At 37.6% G+C, this 17,913-nt stretch overlaps 1 protein-coding gene across 1 annotated transcript in view; it reads left to right on the top strand.

The window, feature by feature from the left end:
- SEPTIN10 (septin 10) overlaps window positions 1–14,303 on the top strand; it is a 24,121-nt gene extending 9,818 nt beyond the window's left edge. The window contains 6 exon segments of the mRNA XM_054654543.2: window positions 182–343; window positions 1,815–1,911; window positions 2,467–2,629; window positions 9,647–9,779; window positions 12,131–12,316; window positions 12,525–14,303. Of these exon segments, the coding sequence (XP_054510518.2) occupies window positions 182–343; window positions 1,815–1,911; window positions 2,467–2,629; window positions 9,647–9,779; window positions 12,131–12,316; window positions 12,525–12,668 (885 nt within the window). The 3' untranslated portion in view covers window positions 12,669–14,303.
- The last annotated feature ends 3,610 nt before the right edge of the window (window positions 14,304–17,913 follow it).

Here is a 17,913-nt window from a genome sequence, read left to right on the forward strand (position 1 = left end):
TAGTTAAATGATGCCCATGAGAATATTTTTCATTGTTTGTGAAAATTTGATATCAATTGATGGAAAGGTTTGGACTGCAGAGGAAGTTTTAAACAGCTAATTAAAAAACAATTCTATTTACAAAAGTTGCCACCTCAAAATCGAAGTCTCACACATTTCATATAATTTATGTCATTCATAGGTGAACATTATACCAGTTATAGGCAAAGCGGACAGCATTTCTAAAACTGAACTGCAAGAGTTCAAGAAGAAAATAATGAATGAATTAACTAGCAATGGCATCCGAATATACCAGTTTCCTACTGATGATGAAACTGTTTCTGAGATTAATACCATCACAAATGTAAGTAAATGACAAAAATATTGATATTTCAGTGCTAAAACATCATTCTCTAATGCTGATTCGTGTCACTGCTTTCACCGTTTTCTTTAAGCTTGTAAGTTTGTATGTCACCAGTTTATTCTTCTCCTTAAAAAGCTCTTATGTGTTGGGGTTTTTTTTCCCTACTTATAAATCTTCTGCCCCTCTGCTGTTGATACATGTAACAGAAAAGAGGTTCTCATGCATAAATGGTTTTTCTAATATCTGGTTAATTAATATATAATTACTATTATAGATGGACAGATTGTCTTTGCTCTTTTACTCAACAGATACAATTTTACATCTGGTAGAGAAGATATTTAGGTGCCTTATGTCTACAACTTTCTACAATAGCAAGTCTTACACCTGCTTTTTTTCTTTTATTTAGTACTTTGTCTTGAAATTAGGACAGATTTTCTCTGGGGATGAAGAAGTGAGATGTGACTCTGGCTTATTTTCAGTTGTCCTTTTTGACTGTCCCAGAGGTAGCTGCCAGCTCTCAGCTGTGAAGCTAGATGGCTTTGCCTTGAGTGTTCTGTATTTGCTGCTCTCATGCAGCAGATGTGTGTTTGTAGGTGCACCTGACCATGTGTTTGTGTGTGGGGGTATGAAAGTGGGAACAGGAGCCAGGATGCCGGAGCCCATGGCTGTGCATTCCCAACCTCTGTTACCTGACCAGGGAGTGACAATGTGCAGCTGTCCATCAGTAACAGGTCCTTTTGCTGTGGAGAAACGTGGTGGTTTGTTACTGACCACTTCCATGCTCTGCTAGTGATTTATTTTCCAGGTAATGGTGTTTCTTTATTTGGTCAGCTGTTGTGGGTCAGCAAGCAGGCAGGCAGTGCCCAGCCTGTCTTTGTGCCAAGCCCACAGCAGTAACCACAGCACAGGCTCCAGTGTGTGTGATTCTCACATGAGTGTTATTGGGATATGAACTCTGACTGAATGTATGAGAGCAGTTTTCTGTTTGGGGCTGACATTTCCTAGGGCAGCTCAGGGTGTAGTTGGCTGCCTTTGCCATTGGGACAGACCTGCTGAATCAGGAACAACCTGCTGTTCACCAGGTCTTTGCCCCCATGTCTTATTCTATAAAGTTCCTTTCCAGACAGCCCCCAGCATGTGCTGGGGCATGGGCTTATTCCTCCTGACATGCAGGACTTAGCATTGCTCTCATTTCCACTTTGTGAGATGCCTGTTGGCCCATTTCTCCAGCCTGCTGAGGTTCCCCTCAACACACCCATGTGGATCTATCAACTGCTCCTTCTGCTTCTATTGTAGTTTGAGTTTTTTATCAGTAGATACTGCCTAGCTACTGATCTCCTGGGGGTAGTTTTAAACTGCTTGTTGGCTTTTCCTGAAATGGTGTTTTCCTCCCTAATTTGTTTCTGAGGTGTTTCTATGTTTTTACATAAGAGTGCTGACAGATAAGACTTAATTGGTACATCTCCTACAGGGTTATTTGCCATTTGCCGTGGTAGGAAGTATGGAGAAGGTGAAAATTGGAAACAAAATGGTGAGAGCTCGTCAATACCCTTGGGGCATTGTAAAAGGTAAAAGAATTCTTTAAAGTATCTTTATGAGCTTTTGCTGTTGAAGTATAAAATTCACCAATAATACAAGGGGCTGTTTCACTGATGCCAGGCTGATTGTATTTTGGATCAACAGTATAAGGAATTTAGCAATTAATACTTGAGGCATGCACTAACTTGTAATTTCGTCCTCACTGATGCATTCTTGGGGTTAAAGTATGAGATGGTGTATGTAGTATTTGGGCAGGTTGGGATAGTGGCAGTACCTCTAGCACTACCAAATTTCAAACATTTGTGATTGTCAGTAAAGAGGGTTAAAAAAGAGAGAAATGTGGTTGCCTTCAGCTCAAGCAAGAAATCAGGACAGGTTGAAATATGTTCAGCAGTACTTACAGGTCTTCAGTACATCAGTGTGTATATTAAAAATTATAAAGAAGTATAAGAGGTATAATAAACAACAAGATACCTTTTCCTAGAAGTATATTTAGTGAACAAAGTAAGTGATGATGTTTAAAATGTATTTTGACTATTTTGCTACTTCTGCATAATAACAAAATCATCTTTTTTACTGATTAGTGGAAAATGAGAACCACTGTGACACAATAAAGCTCCGCAGGATGCTGTGCACAAATATGGAAGACTTGAAGGAGAAGACTCGTGCGTATTATGAGTCGTACAGGCGCTGCAGGCTGGAAAAGCTGGGTTGCAGAGACATTGGCCCTGAGAACAAACCAGTCAGGTAAAGGACTTGGTGTGCAGCACTTGCTTTCAGCATCCATTCACTTCACATCAACCCAATGCAGAGCAGCGTTCATACATAAAATAAGTTTTCTAAGAGGGAAAGAATAATTGAAGGAGGTAGCTGTTCATTCAGTTACCTTCATGGAGAAGTATATGGGTTTAAATCAGCATTCTTTTTAAAAACATGAAAGCCAGTTGTATTTCTGAAATCTTTCTCTTCTATAATACACCTGAGGACTTAAATTTTTCTGGGATAGCTTGTCTGTTTTCTTCAGGTATCTGTGCTTTACAAGCTTTTAAATTATTTTAATTATATATTAGTATTATGTTTTATTTTCTTTCTTAAGAATGTCTGATTATAAATAATAGTTTGGTTGGACTCCAGGTTCAGAAGGAACTGAAGCAAAAACTTTTACAAAATAAGTGGTTACACTGTTGACTTCCCACATTATCTGCCATAATAACAAATGTCTTAGCATTTTCAGGTCAAAAAATCTCTTGCTGGACTATAGGGAGTTAAAAGAGGATTTCAAAGGAAAGTTAAGTTATAAAGAAGGTTATAGACACTCAGTTGTTTCATGTAGTAAAGCTGCTTTCTGCAGGAAGCATTTAAAATTTTATATCCATTTTGTTTAATCTTTTATTTCCTGTTCTCTTGTCTTCCTCTTCCTTTGGGTTTTTTTTAATGCATGGGACTGTACTTTTAACTGGTCAGAATCCTGCTGGGGAAGAGCTGATGCTTTGTGAATTGTTCAAGCCTTCATGGTTTAGTGAAGCACCATTACTACATAGTTGTGGTGGGAAATATTGACTTAAACCAGGCATGAAAACAGAATAAGACTTTGCTTTAAGAACAGTTTCTCATTGTTTGAACCAAGGCACATTTGCAAATTAATCATTTAGATGATGTTGAGCTGACCTTGAATCAGTGGTCTCTTGACATTTCTCTTCACTTAACAAGAATGTAATACATCTTTTTCATGAAAAGAGAATCAAAGGTGAAAGAGGTTTAAAACCAACTGAAATTAACCATAGAATTTTCATTTGGTTTACATTTAAGAACGTATGTTAATAGCTGATGTCTTGTTATCCTTGTCTAGGGAAGATTTTTTTTTTAGAGATTTGTTCATGGCAATATTGACTCCAGTACCTTCAGCTTTTCTGAAGCTCCATTTCATGGTGTACAGCCATCTCAGGGTAAGAGTTAAATTATAAAAACCATCATCCATAGAAGTGTTTTCTTCCACAAACAAAGGAATTATTTTTGTAAAACCCCTACACAGTTTGTTTTGTAAAAAGGCTGAAGTGGCAGGTTCACATCAGAATGTCCCAGTATTTTACACTTCAGAGCTCATTTAGGAGTTGTCTGCTTCTTGGATATACAGAGGAGCTGAGTTCTCTCTGGTGTGTAGATTTTACATATGGCCCACTAGACGTCAGTTTTATTGAGAGAGTTTTGGCAAGAAAGTACACTTAGTAATTAGTTTTGGTAAATCAGTTCTATTGAAAATATCATTGTTTTGGAAGGATGAGATAGATAGATAGATAGATAGATAGATAGATAGATAGATAGATAGATAGATATCCCATAAGAATCTAGAAAAATGAACTTTTTCCCAGATTTACTGCAACAGGAAGAGAAAAGTAAGACTAGGATAGATGTTGTGGTTGTCCCTCAATAATGTGGCATAGTGAATGATGCTGAGGTCTGAAAGAGAAGGTGTTTGGTGTTTTGAGAGAGACATTTTATGATACTATAAAAAAGGAAGAGAATTTAGAGGATGTGTATGCAGTGTAATTAGCAGTCTAATGCAGCCTTACCCATAAGGTGCTTTATCAAGTTACTGAGGAAACAATAAAAAGTGTGATCCTCAGCAATGTGATAGAAAATGTCTTTTTACGTAGAGGAAGTTCAGTGGTTCCCAGTTTGCTTGTACATTTAAATAACTTTTAGAATAGGGACTATCCAGTTGTTTTAGGCAAAACTGTGTTATTAAATTGTCATCCTCTTTGTCCTTAAAGATGTTTACAATATATACATGTGAATTCTAAGAGGTGTAGTTTTAGAGTAATTAATATTGCATAGCAGTATATGCCTGAAGATTAAAATTTCATGCTAGTTGTATAAATAATGATCAAAATGCATGTTGAGAATTCATATTTTGTCCCTGTGATGTAGCTGTCTACATATTAAATTTGATAATAACATAGATTTAGAAAACCTTTGCTAGACTTAAGCAATTGGCTGTTTGTAGCCTTTGAACAGTGACACTTGAGTAGCAAATGTGCCATGATTTTTGGCATATTGGGAAGAAACTGCCTGTGAAGTTCCTGTACTACCCTTTTGGATTTAGAAGTAGGACATTAGTTTATTCATCCAAAGTTGTATGCCACTGCAAGGCAAAACCAGTAATTCTTGGATGTCCTGCTGCTTTATGAGAGAGGTTGTGGGCAGACATCTGTAAAGCCTTTTACTCTAACATGTGCATAAAACACACTTTTACATGTGTGTAAAAACATGTTGGCAAGTTTTACCTTTTTTATGGAACATGTGGAAAGAGATGGTTTCAGCATACAGCAGAAAAATATATTTGCATCTTTATTACTGGGTCTGAGAAGGGAAAATAAAGGTATTCTGAAGTGACTGTCTTGTGCACACTTTTAAAAACACCTATTCCCAAATCCTGTAATTTTGATGAAGCTATTTCATAATAACTTTTTGTTAGTTTGCAATTGCATTCTAAGAATGAAGTAACGAAGTCAATGGATAGCAGAGTATTTAGAATGTGGTTTATGCATTTTATGCAGTATCTGTTGGATATAAAATTCAGAAGTTAATTTTTTATAATTTTATAATTTTTTGCTACTTAAAATTGGCATTTGCATTTCTTTGTTGTTGAAAAGTAAAGATAAACTCTTTTGTGTGTGTGCAGATGGTCTGGTCCTGCCTTTTTGATGGTCCAATTATGCCCATTAGGAACATGAATTCCAGTTTCAGGTCATTCTCAGCAAGAGATAATTGCTGAGATGTTTTGAATGGTAAAATTTGGAATAATTGAAAACAGAAATCTAGACATGAAGACTGCTTCCAGGGAAACAAACTTCTAAATATACACACACACATACCTAGTTAGCCTAGGCATTTGCAAGGGAGGAGAGGATTGCTAGTGTTTTAAAGTTGGACATTTTGTTGAGTCTGTTTTTCAATTTAAGTTGTTGCCTATGGGCACATTTTTGTTTTGCAAGAAGAAAATTGATAGACCAGGATCTGTTGAAAAAAGCTGAGGATTGATATTCAGGCTGTATGCTTGTGTGTTTAGATGTGCTGATGTTAATCATTCTCTGGGTTAGTTGTTCTTCTGTCATCATAATTGCAGTTTGTTCTCCATTATAATTGCAATTAAACATTATTGTAACATAAGCATCTTGGTTTCTCAGTATGTGGAGAATCATTCCTTGCTTTTTTCTTCCCTGAAACTGGGATATTTAGACCATGCAGCTCTTGAACTTGTTTATTTTTCAGTCTTTTTTGAAGATGATGACAGAAAACCAGGAAGGATTCAGTGACATGAAGAGGTTTTTATGTAGAGGAAGGTTGATGTGACTCTTTTCATGTCTAAGAAAAGAAACCTAACATTTGAAAGGCTGTTAGACCTTTTCTTTAACAACTCCTTGGCCATGGAGTTCATCTGACCAGCTGCAGACCTTTGCATTTGAACTAAATATTTTAACCATCTTAGAATGAGATTGGGCCACGCCCAAAATACCTGGCTTTCTTGCCCCTACTGAAAAATTGATAATTCTTTAGGTCTATCACATCCTTATTATTGCTCAATAATCAACTGAGCTAGTCGACTGAGTCAAAGCACAGTGCTGGAAATACCTGCCACTAGTTAATATTTTTTTTTCAGTTTTTCTGATATACTTTAATTAATAGTCAAATGTTCTGCAAAAAGTTACAAGTGTTACATTCAAATTTGAAAGCTTTTAAAAGTGTAAGTGAATAAACTTTAAATACCTGTGTTGTTCAAAGTGCATATTGTGTTCCACTGGGAGTTAAATTAACTTGAGTCTTTATTTATGAACATAATGTGTCTGATTTGCAATTTTAGGCTTCCATGCTTTCAGTCTCGTACAGACAGAAAAACTGTCACAGCTATGCTTCTGTAGAAAGGCAGGTGGTAGTGCTGGTATGTATGATTAGTTTAGACTTTCTTCACAATCCCTTACTACAAAACCTCAGTAAGAATACATTATTTAAATAATTAGTTATAACATTTAAATTTTTTAAGTGTCTTTGTACAGAGTATTTCATTCTGGATATGTAAGCCAGAAGAATGAGAGTACCTGTGAACTTGATTTTCATAATGTGCTAAAAGAGAAGCAGTGAAACCAGTCTTCAGATAAACCAAAAAATATTTTGCTATGAGCAGTGGATGAAGTAATGAAAGGACTGGCTTAAGATGTGGTGAACTGTTTTGCCTTCCTCCCCAAATCTCCTAACACTTAAGAGTGTTTGAGCTATTGTGTTGCTGGGACGTCACACACAGAAAAAGAAATTTTGCTTCAGTTCTGTCTGGCTGATTCCCAGAACAATTCAGTCCAGGGGGAAGGGGTATTTCATGGAGTCACAGAATGGTTGGGATTGAAAGAGACCTCAAAGACCATCTAGTTCCAACCCACCTGCCATGGACAGGAATATCTTCCACCAGACCATGTTGCTCAAAGCCCCATCCAGCCTGGCCTTGAACGCTTCCACTTGAACACGTACTGGCATCCACAACCACCTGCACAGTAAATTTAAAAAATACACTTTTATTTCTTCTCTTCTTTTTATGTGTAATAGGATTATTTACTGAGTTGAGTGTCTTCAAAGTTAATCTTTTATTAATTTTAAGACAAAATTGCTTTTACCTGATAAAGTAACCTAGTCGGGGTCTAAAGATGTCCACGTGTCCATGTGATTGTAGCATGTTAACTGAGTCTAGCATTTGCTCTAGCAGCTTTATCATTCCCAAAGGCAGCATTTTATCTGTGAGAACTGACACTGTGTGCAGAAGTGTGAATAGTGTGAGATTGCTAGCACTTGAAAAACCTGTGCTGTAGCATTATTGTCTAAACTTAGAGATAGTGTGAATTAATATATCTGTGTGAAAACCATGCCCCTGTTTCATGTGGATTTAGGGATTTAGAATTTCAGAGTGACCTAAGTTATTTCACAGCTGATTAAAAGCCCCCAAAACAAGCCCAAACACAAAAGGGTAATTGTTCTGAATTTATTTTGTTGCCATGTAGTGCTTGAATAAGATAGAGTAGGAGGAATGCTCTGGCCTTGATATCTTACAAACATTGTTTGCATGTGCAATTTCAAAATGTTTCTTCTCAGATGATATTTTGAATACAAATAAGAAACTTTAAGATTGAGAAACTGCCCAGTCACCATAAATTTAAAGATAGAAGGGAGTTGTTTAAGCTTAGTGTTGCTCTAAATAATTAACTCTTTAGATTTTTTGGGTAAGTTTTTCCATTTATAAATGGTTTAAATAGAAACAGTAAAAGATAGGACAAAACCATAAGTGTGTACTTATATTAAAAGTATAAATCAAAGTGAAATACTTAATATACATACCTATTTATTTTACATGAGGGTGGAAGGCATGAGTTATCTGGCAAAGGACAGTAACTCATGTAAGCTGGGAAGGTCTGACTCAGCAAAACATGTAAAGAACAGCCCCAGAAAAAAGCTGGAACATTATCCAGGGTTTGAGCTGTTCTTAAGCCAAATGTCATAGAAGACAATGCTTTAGAGTTTTCAATAACCAGTAAAACAGCTGTGGTCCTCCAGTTGTGCTCTCTGGAATCATGTGACTTAGAGAAGTTTATGGTTAATGTTTTGATGGAAGAACTTGTGTCATTAAGCAGGTTTGCTTTTCAAAGGAGGTTTGGTGTGTGAAGTACATCTGTGTACAAGCTCCATTCATATTTCTTGAAAAGCAAACATTTCCCACCAGCACTGCCTGGCAGCGCTAGTATAGACTCTGAAAATGTCAAACCTCTAGTAGTTTATTCATATGAATAAATTACTAGCATCTTTTAATTTGCCATGATATGTTGTGACATGAAAGAAGTATCTCAATCTCAAGTACCTGTTGTTTGGAGGGAAAAAAATTGTCTTGTGTACTGAAAAGAGAAGGGAGGTATAGATTTAAAAGTAAAGAAATGTTTGATTTACTTGCTGACTTTTTTTTTTTTTGCCAGAGATTTGCTCAATGATCTGAACTAATTTACTCCTCCTATGTAGTTTCAAATATAAGTATAGGATATATGGAGTTTATTTACTTCTGGAAGAGAGGGTTCAGGAAAAAACAAGCAGTCTTGAGGTTTTGGCTGTTGCATGTTGGGAAGCAACCCTGTGCTTTAGATGTTGAACTATTTAGGAAATTGAATTAATTCTCTATTAATGTAATTCTGCCATATTTAAATTTTGACATTAAAAAAGAGTGCTATATGTTCTGAAGATCCTGTTATTTTCTTCCATTTCTTATAGAAACAATCAGTTTTTTGTTACATTAGTGCTCCAGATTAATTGTTTTTGTATGGTCCTACTTGAAGACTGAGGTTTCACAATGTGGAAATTTTGTGAAATTTTTCTGGCAATTTCAGTGTCTTAGCAGTAAGCAACTAAAAGAAGAAGCTTATGCATGTTGGAGTCAGAGAGGTATAAATCAAGTCTTTAGAACATGAAATGCCTAAAGTGTTGCATTTACTTTGAAATGTAAATTGCCCAGGAGCTGTTAGCATAAGTAATTTTACTCAGGGTTGTTTACGTAAATAAAAAAATAGAAAGATAAGATGCTTGCTTCTGTTTAGGTTTCTTCTTGAATTTTTATGTGGGAAGCTGTAGAAATTAATATTTCAGATGGGTATTAATTGTTTAAATAATTTTCTAGATTGTTGGTTTTCCACACTGAACAAAGCAGAGTGCTGGAGAGTTGCTTACATTTTTGAACTTCAGTCTACAGGAAGTCATTGAGGCAAAGAGGCTGGAGTTCTGCCTTGAAGTGGAAAGAAAAGAAGAGGAGATATGGCAACGATTTGTGCAGAGAGTGAAGGAGAAAGCAGCAATGTTGGAAGAGGCAGAGCAACAGGCAAGCATGCCTGTCTGTCTTGAGTTTGTTTTCTGAGATTTGGAACAGCTAAGTTCTTCACAAAATCACTGGTTGATATTTATAATTTCCTAATATTTTGAGGACAGTAATGCATTAAATCAAAAGCAGTTTGATTAGACACCAGCAAACAGGAGAATATGTTTTATGAGGAGCAGCTGAGGGAGCTGGGATTGTTTAGCATGAAGTAAAGAAGGCTCAGGGGAGAGAGAATTTATTGCTCTCTACAACTGCCTGAAAGGAAAAGTGAGTTTGGGGTTTGTCTTTTCTCCCAGTTGCTAAGTGACAACATGAGAGGAAATGGACTTAAAGTTGTGTGATGGGAAGTTTAGACTGGATATTAGAAAAACATCTTCACAGAAAGGGTTGTTGAGCACTGGAGAACAGGCTGCCCAGGAAAGTGGTGGGTCACCATGCCTGGAGGTATTTAAAACACGTGTAGATGTGACATCTGGGGACGTGGTTTAAGGGTGGACTTGGCAGTGCTGGATTCGTGCTTGGACTTGATCTTAAAGGTCTTTCCCAGCAGCATACATGATTCTGTGATTCTGTAAATGGATCTTGTTTTGGGAAGGCAGGAGCTTACAGTCTAAAGGCATTGGTGGGTAGCTGGTGCACATCTGTAGAGGAGGAGTTGATATCGTGAAGTAAGAGAGTGATGAATATCATGTTTGTGTTTCTTTGCCTTCTTTAGCAATGTGAGAAACACTGGTATGCCATAACAACACAGTAGATGCTTTTTGTGTGTAGATTGCTCTGTAAAAACCAAAATTTTAGGAAAGAGTCTTTCCTCAGGCTTTTCAGAGTGGGCCACGTGTGTTTGCCTGACTTCCAGATCTAATTATTAAATCTAAGCTCAGCCCTCATACTGAGAGGTTTGAAAGTGTGTATGTCTGGTATTCTATTGGTTTGTTTCAGTTCTGGTTTCAAAATCTCATCTATTCCCAGCTGCCTTAAGGCTGTTTGAAAATGTGGAATGTATCTTGGCTCTGTTTTTGAAGATTCAGTCCTGTCAAGCTGGACTAGCAAGATAGGATCTTCTCATCTACTTTCTGCCAGACTCTTATTGTGGTCATGTGTATTTATATTCAAACTCTGGTTTAATTGAAATTGGAAACCTGTGTTTTTTTATTAATGTTCTTTTCTGTATGTCAGTCCCCCAGCAAAGCTGTAGCAGGTTTTTTGAGGTGTTCAGGTGCATATTTTAAATAAGAAGGCAGCTTAGTATTTGTTTTCTAAATCTGTTAAGACCCCCATGCTACTTGTAGAGGAAAAAAAAGAGATTCAGTCCTTCTCAGTGGGAGACTGTTCAATTGGAAGAATGCTTAGTCATATTCAAAGCAGGTTCAGCAAGGTCTTACACAGTATCTGTGCTAACCCTTTGATATTTTCCTTGTATGATTTATACCAGGTGGTTTGTGAACTCTACATATTGCAGAATTATGGATATTAGTTTTCTAAGTTCCTGATGTGGGAAAGGGATCATGCAATCACTCCTAAAGAACATTTGTCATGTTCTCTTACTGCTGTATTTGTATCTGGAAACTAAAGAAAACTGGGAATTTCTGTTGAACTTCAGATTTCTTTCACATCATTCATTTAGAGGAGACTAGCAGGTGCACCTATAAAATTTGTCAGATCTGCTGTGTACAGCAGGCATACTGTTATGTTTATAGTCTTAATTAGTTTCTTCTTTGCAAAAGCAGGATTCTTGGAGAATTTGTGTGTGGGGAAATGGGAGATGAGGAAGGATGAAGTACCTCATTTGTTGTCACATACAACTTCACAATAGGTTTGAACTGGTTAAAATACATCTGGAAACGAAAATGCATTAGTATTTCAAAAAAACCTAGTCAAAGAGCTGAGAAGTAGGTAGCTTCTTGCAGCCCACCAGTAACTCCCCAACCAGACTAACTCTGGTTGTATTTAAATCTGATCAATATACACTTCCCCACTATATTCTGCTTGAGTCATCTTGATTTAATCTGTCTGTTGATGATTGGTTTAGCTCTAAAGGCCTCCTTATTTTGATACAATAAAGATACAGTAAAATGTAGTAGGGAATCTGGTATTCACTTAGTGCCTTTCATGTTTTCTACCTGTACTTTGAGTGTGGTGTCCTGGATCATGAGAACAGTCTGATAAAAGTTACTATTTTTCTGTATTGCTGCTTTTTAATCTTAACAGTTCGGGGAAATAACTGAAATTTCTAACGACTATTAACACAAGCTGACATGGGTTTTAGTGTTATTTTGCAGAGGGTTTTTATATTGTGATATCACCACCTTGTGTTGCCAGTTGGAAATGTTGTTTTTTGTGCTTGCTTTAAATAGGTACTGACTGAATTTGAACATCTTACACTAATGCATCAAGAAGAGGAGCTGAAATTTGGGGAAGAGAAAAAACTTCTAGAAGATGAAAAAGCTCAGTTTGTTGAGAAGAAAGGTGTCACTGAATCGATTCAGTCACAAGTGTCTGTCTCTAGCCCTGTTAGTTTGAAGGCACAAGGACTGCAAAAAGTAAGTCATCAGAGAGCAATGAGAAAGTTCTTCACATTCACTTTTATAACTCAAATTTCAGTAATCTTTTAGAAAAGACAGATGCTCCTATTCTGTGATAAGAAGACAGAAGTGTATAAAATACCCTCATGCTTGGATTTACTTTTAGAGTAATTGCTGTATGTTCTATGAGCATTGTTTTTTCTTTCTTTTCTTTTTTCCATGAAAGAAGCAAGATTTTCAACTTGAAGTTCAATGCTTTCATATCAGAGATGAAGGAGCTGTGAATGTTCGAGAGCAGAGTGAGAGGGAGAGTGAGAAGGAGGAGTTAGAGAGGGAAATTCACCCAGGGAATTTCAGGAATAGTATTTGATTGTAGCACTCAGGTTTTGAATGGTAGGGTATGTTAGTAGTTTTATGAAGTAGTCTAACTGCTGTTTGGCCCATATTAGATGTGTCTTCCTAGTACAGATTTTTGAGAGAAGAAATTGAAAAAATTGGCTGTAAAAACACAAAGTGCAGAATATGACCCAATAAAGATTTCACTTTCTTCCCACCCATACATTTCTTTCTTTCACCATTCTTAAAAGAAAAACTTGAATAAATTGTGAAAATTCAGAAATACTTTCAAAAGTAGTGTCCAGAATAACACTCCCAACTGATTTATATTAAAAATATTGAATTAAATACTCCTATATTAAATTAAATTGACTTAAATGTTTTTCTCCTCCAAAACCAGAAGTCAATTAACTTACTAATTTTCTTTCCCGATAATTTACAAATTTACTGCAGATAACATTTTGTTAATTAATAACTTCCTGCAGTTGAAAACAGATTTCTTGGTTCTGAATTTATTTATAACTGCTATATTCTGAAGAACTTGAGAAGCTATGTTGGTGCACATATTTTTCCACAGAATCATCAAGGTTTGACATTTTTGGGGTGTATGCCAGAAGCCTAATTTGGCCAAAATGTATTCCATTTCAACTACTGTTACCAAATTCCTTTTCCTGAATTCCTTTTTTTTTCTGGATTTGCATACGAAAGTGGAATTCTTGGTAACAGAAGTCATTATCTGCACTAATATGAGTAACTCCTCTGGTTTAGTTTTATTTCATCAGAGTATGCTGAGTTTATATGCTTGCTGTGGTTTTTCAGTTCCAGCTTTATGTAGTACTGATGACAGAAGACGCAATATTGGTAATTTCTCATGAGGAAGCAGTGATTCATGGTGGGCTCTTGAAGGTATAGGAATTCCAGTTTCTTACTTAAATGTTTGGCTAATATCTCTTGTTGCTGCATTCTGCAAAAGAATAATTTTTAAGCATGATCTCTACACACACAGCATGGTGGTTACTGTCATTGTCATCACAGGGTTTCTGTTACAGCTCTGCCTTGATATGGGTTTGCCTTACATAAGCGTGGTCAGCCTGCTTTGATTTTAAATGCATTGTGCCAAAGAATCCCTGCCTGCCATAAACAGTTCCATTCAGAGTATGAACGGTGTAGTACAAAAGTATTCCATGAATATATCCACTACAAGCTTCCTGAAGAGTTCTTTTCAAATGGTATTGTCTATTAGTCCACTAAGTGTTATTTAATACAACTATTGACATATTTGAACCATTTACTGATTTTGCTGATAAGTTTTTGCTTGTAGGCTTTTATGTACAAGCAGTGTTCTAAATTTCAGATACGGTCTTTTAAATCAAAATTTACTGAGATATTTTTGCAATGCTGTACTGTTGCAGGATAGTTCATCTGATATTACTAACTCAGTATGGAAAGTACCTATATTTGATGTTTTGAGTGTGGTATTCAGTTACAGTTGAAGATTTACAAAAACTCCAGGTTGGTTAAAACAAATTCTAAGTGCTTTGTATGTTTTCAGTAGTCATGATAACTAATGGGAAACTTTAAGAGGTATAGTTCTCTGGAGTTGTGTTATTTGACTGTTTAAAAATGAAATACTAACTTGACAAAAATAAAATAGATTGGTTTTGCCTAAGTGTTACTCTTGTTCTGCTTCCTGTCCCTCATGTGTTATTAAAAAGGAGTAAGATTTCACATTTAACTGAAAAATATGAAGTTTTTACATCTGTTTTAAATATCTTAAGTCATTTATTGATTGGAAAAAATAGGTGATTTGTGTGAACAGTACCAGAAGAGCAGTGTGACTTGTGATACTTGTCATATACCACTGTACTTACCATACAGTCATGGAATATCTCAAGTTGTAAGAAGACCATAAGGAGTTGGAAGAGACCCTTAAGGTTCATTGACTCCAGCTCTCTGCTCCTTGCAGGACTACCATAAAATCCAAACCAAATGACTAAGAACATTGTCCAGGTACTCCTTGAACTCTGATAGACTTGGTGTCATGACCACTGCCCTGGGGAGCTGTTCAGTCACCAATCTCACCTTCTATTTTACTCACACAGTGATGCCATATAAAATACCATGTAATTTTAGAGGGTGGAACGGATCTTAAAGATCACCTAGTCCCAAGCCCCTGACATGGACAAGGACATCTCCTACTACAGCAGGCTGCTCAACTCTTCATCCAACCTGGCTTTGAACACTGACAGGGCTGGGACATCCATAACCTCCCTGGGGGCAACCTCTTCCAGTCCTCACCACCCTCACAGTAAAGAATTTCTTCCTAATATCTAACCCAAATTTCCCCTCTTTTAATGTGTACCCATTGCTCCTTGTCCTAGCACTACAGTTCCTGACAGAGTCCCTCTCTGGCTTCCCTGTAGGTGTCCTCCAAATACTGGAAGGTTTATTCCACACAACCTTCTCTTCTCTTCTCTGGACTGAACAGCCCCAACTTTCTCAGCCTGTCTGTGTAGGGTAGGTGCTCCAGTCCCCTTATCAACTTTGTGGCCCTCCTCTGGACTTGCTCCAGCAGTTCCATGTTCCATCCAGAGCTGGATGCAGGACTCCAGGTGGGGTCTCACAAGAGCTGAGCAGAGGGGCAGAGTCCCCTGCCTTGCCTGCTTGTGATGCAGCCCAGGACGTGGTTGGCTTTCTGAACTGTGAGTGCTCATTGCTTGCTTGTGTTGAGTTTTCCATGAACCATCACCCACAAGTCCTCTGCAGGGCTGCTCTCAATCAATTCTCTGCACAACCTGTACATAAAAGATTGTTATCCTTCAGTAGCAGTGAGAAGGAATAGATAATGAGACACAAACCCTTCATTGACCAGGAAAGGGTCAAACTACTAATTCAATCATCTCTACAGACAGAACAGACTGTTACATAGGAGGAAAGGGTTAAGAGGAGACGCTCATTTAGCCCACAACAGCCAACATATGACTTTGTTCAAGAGAAGAAACTGGGGCAGGGCCAGGCTCTGTGATAGCTCCTTCCTGACCAAACTGTAGCTTGATGAAAGACTATTTTTTGTTTGACTTTGTACCATTGACTGGGCTGTTTGCAGTTGTTGGATTAGAAAGAAGGGATATGCCTTTTTTAAAGGAGCTAACAGCAAAATAAAAAGATATTTTAAAAGTGATTTGGAAGTGTTACCAAGTGATCTTGAACAGAATGTAGAAAGAATTGAATGATGCATGTTGTCAGCACTCAGTTATCTCCCAGTGGGCTGTCCCAGCTGCTGATGTTAGTTAGCTCAAGCACAGCTCTTGATGAGTGTTACAAAACTGCATCAAAAGACAGATTTAGCTGTCTATAGTGTGGCCACTTTGCTGAGGACAAAGACTGAGAATAGTTAAGTACTGTTTGACCTAGATAGCTCTGTGCCTGGCTAGTGCTAGAGGATGTGCTGTGCTTTGACAGCTGGGAACCATGAACAGGGACATGTGGAACCACATGTCTTGGTCAGATGGGTTTCTGTGCACTTGCATGTGCTGGCCCTGCAGGACTCAGCAGCAAAACAAAACTGGTTCAGGCACCTGTGCAGGTCTTTGCAACGAGGGGGTTGTTCAGTTGTAGCACAAAAACAACATAGCACAAAGTAAGAGAGCTGGTGGGTTTTCCTTTTCGTTTCCTTGTATTCCTTTAAGCAGTGGAGAATCATCTGTAAGTGTGAGAGATTCCACTGTTGTTTTGTTGAAGTTTGCCCAAAGATGAGATACCAGTGCACATCACAGCCTGACAGTCAAATGTAATGCAAAGAATTATAAAGGAGCAACTAACAGTATTGTCTGGAAATGGAGAATTAGTAGTGGTGGTAAATAAAAACATACATGTCTCCTTGTGGTTTACCTTAGCCATGTGCTTTTCAATTGGACACTTCAGAGAGGTTTATCCTACATGTGTAATGGTTTCAGGACCACTTATTAAGGTCTCTTTATTGTTATGGTACCTTCTGCAAGTGGCTGCTGCAAGATTAATTACACCCTGTACAAATCTGAAGGCTTTATTTTTTTGAATCCTTTTCTTAAGGTTATTTTGTATATTAATTCACAACTATATATTTGAAGTTACTTTGTCAATAACAAGACATAGCCAGTAAGGAGTTTTATCTTAAATCTGGCTGACAAGTTGGGCTCAAGGAGTTACAGTAAATGGGACTACATCAAACTGGCAGTCAGGCACCCAAGGCTCACTTTTAGGTCAGTGCTCTTCAATGGTTTTATAAATGAACTGTACATAGGAGTTGAATGTACATTAAAGAAGTTTACTAATGATGCTAATTTCGGGAAGCTGTGCACTCCCTCTAGGATAGAGAGGCCTTACAGAGACCACTGGATAGGCTACAGAGCTGTGCAGTCCCCAGCTGATGGAAATTAACAGGAGCAAGTGCCAGAAATTCAGAGGAAGTTCAGACTGAACATGAGGAAAAGACTTTTCACTGGGAGCATGGCTGGAACAGGCTCCCCAGGGCAGTGGTTGCAGCACCAAGTCTGTCAGAGTTCAAGAAGCATCTGGAATATGCTCTTAGTCATATGGTTTAATTTTAGGTAGTCCTGCAAGGAGCAGAGACTTGGGCTCAGTCCTTATGGGTCCCTTCCAACTTGAGATATTCTATGATTTTAACTTATGGAAACACAAGCCTCTTGTAACAGCAGCAACATAATATTTATATAGAAGGAAGAATACTCAAAAAAAAAAAAAGAGAGAGTAATTTTTAAGACCTTTTTGAAGACTTCTGTAATTCACATTCAGTGAATCACTGCAAAAGGTAATTCAGTTTAATTCATGGATGAGTAAAATACCCAGCTGGATTTTTGTGAATTACTGAGGCATCTACGTCTCCACGTTTTCTTTAATAAATGTATTTTTTCAAATCCAGACCCCAGCATCAAGGCAGCAAAGCCCTGATGGTTAAATATAGAAACTTGCAGGATTTTAAGGCGGACACAAAAAGCTTCCACAGGATGTTCGCTAGGGTGCGCTCGAAGCACATGGCTTTGGCTTTTGGGGACAGGACCGTGGCACTGAGCAGCTGTCCCTGGCCCTGAGCAGCCCCGGCCAGTTAAACCTGCTTTTGTCGGGGGGTTGGTGTAGGTGGGCTCCAGAGGCGCCTTCCAACATCAGCAGTTCCATAATTCTGTAGCTCATTTATCACGAACAATTTCTTTTTTCTTCAAATATTCCGAAAATATTAACTTATTTTCTGTAGAAACAAAGGTGTAAGCACAGAAGGCAAC

Source organism: Agelaius phoeniceus, chromosome 2 (genome assembly GCF_051311805.1).
Source record: "Agelaius phoeniceus isolate bAgePho1 chromosome 2, bAgePho1.hap1, whole genome shotgun sequence".
Classification (NCBI taxonomy): Eukaryota; Metazoa; Chordata; class Aves; order Passeriformes; family Icteridae; genus Agelaius; species Agelaius phoeniceus.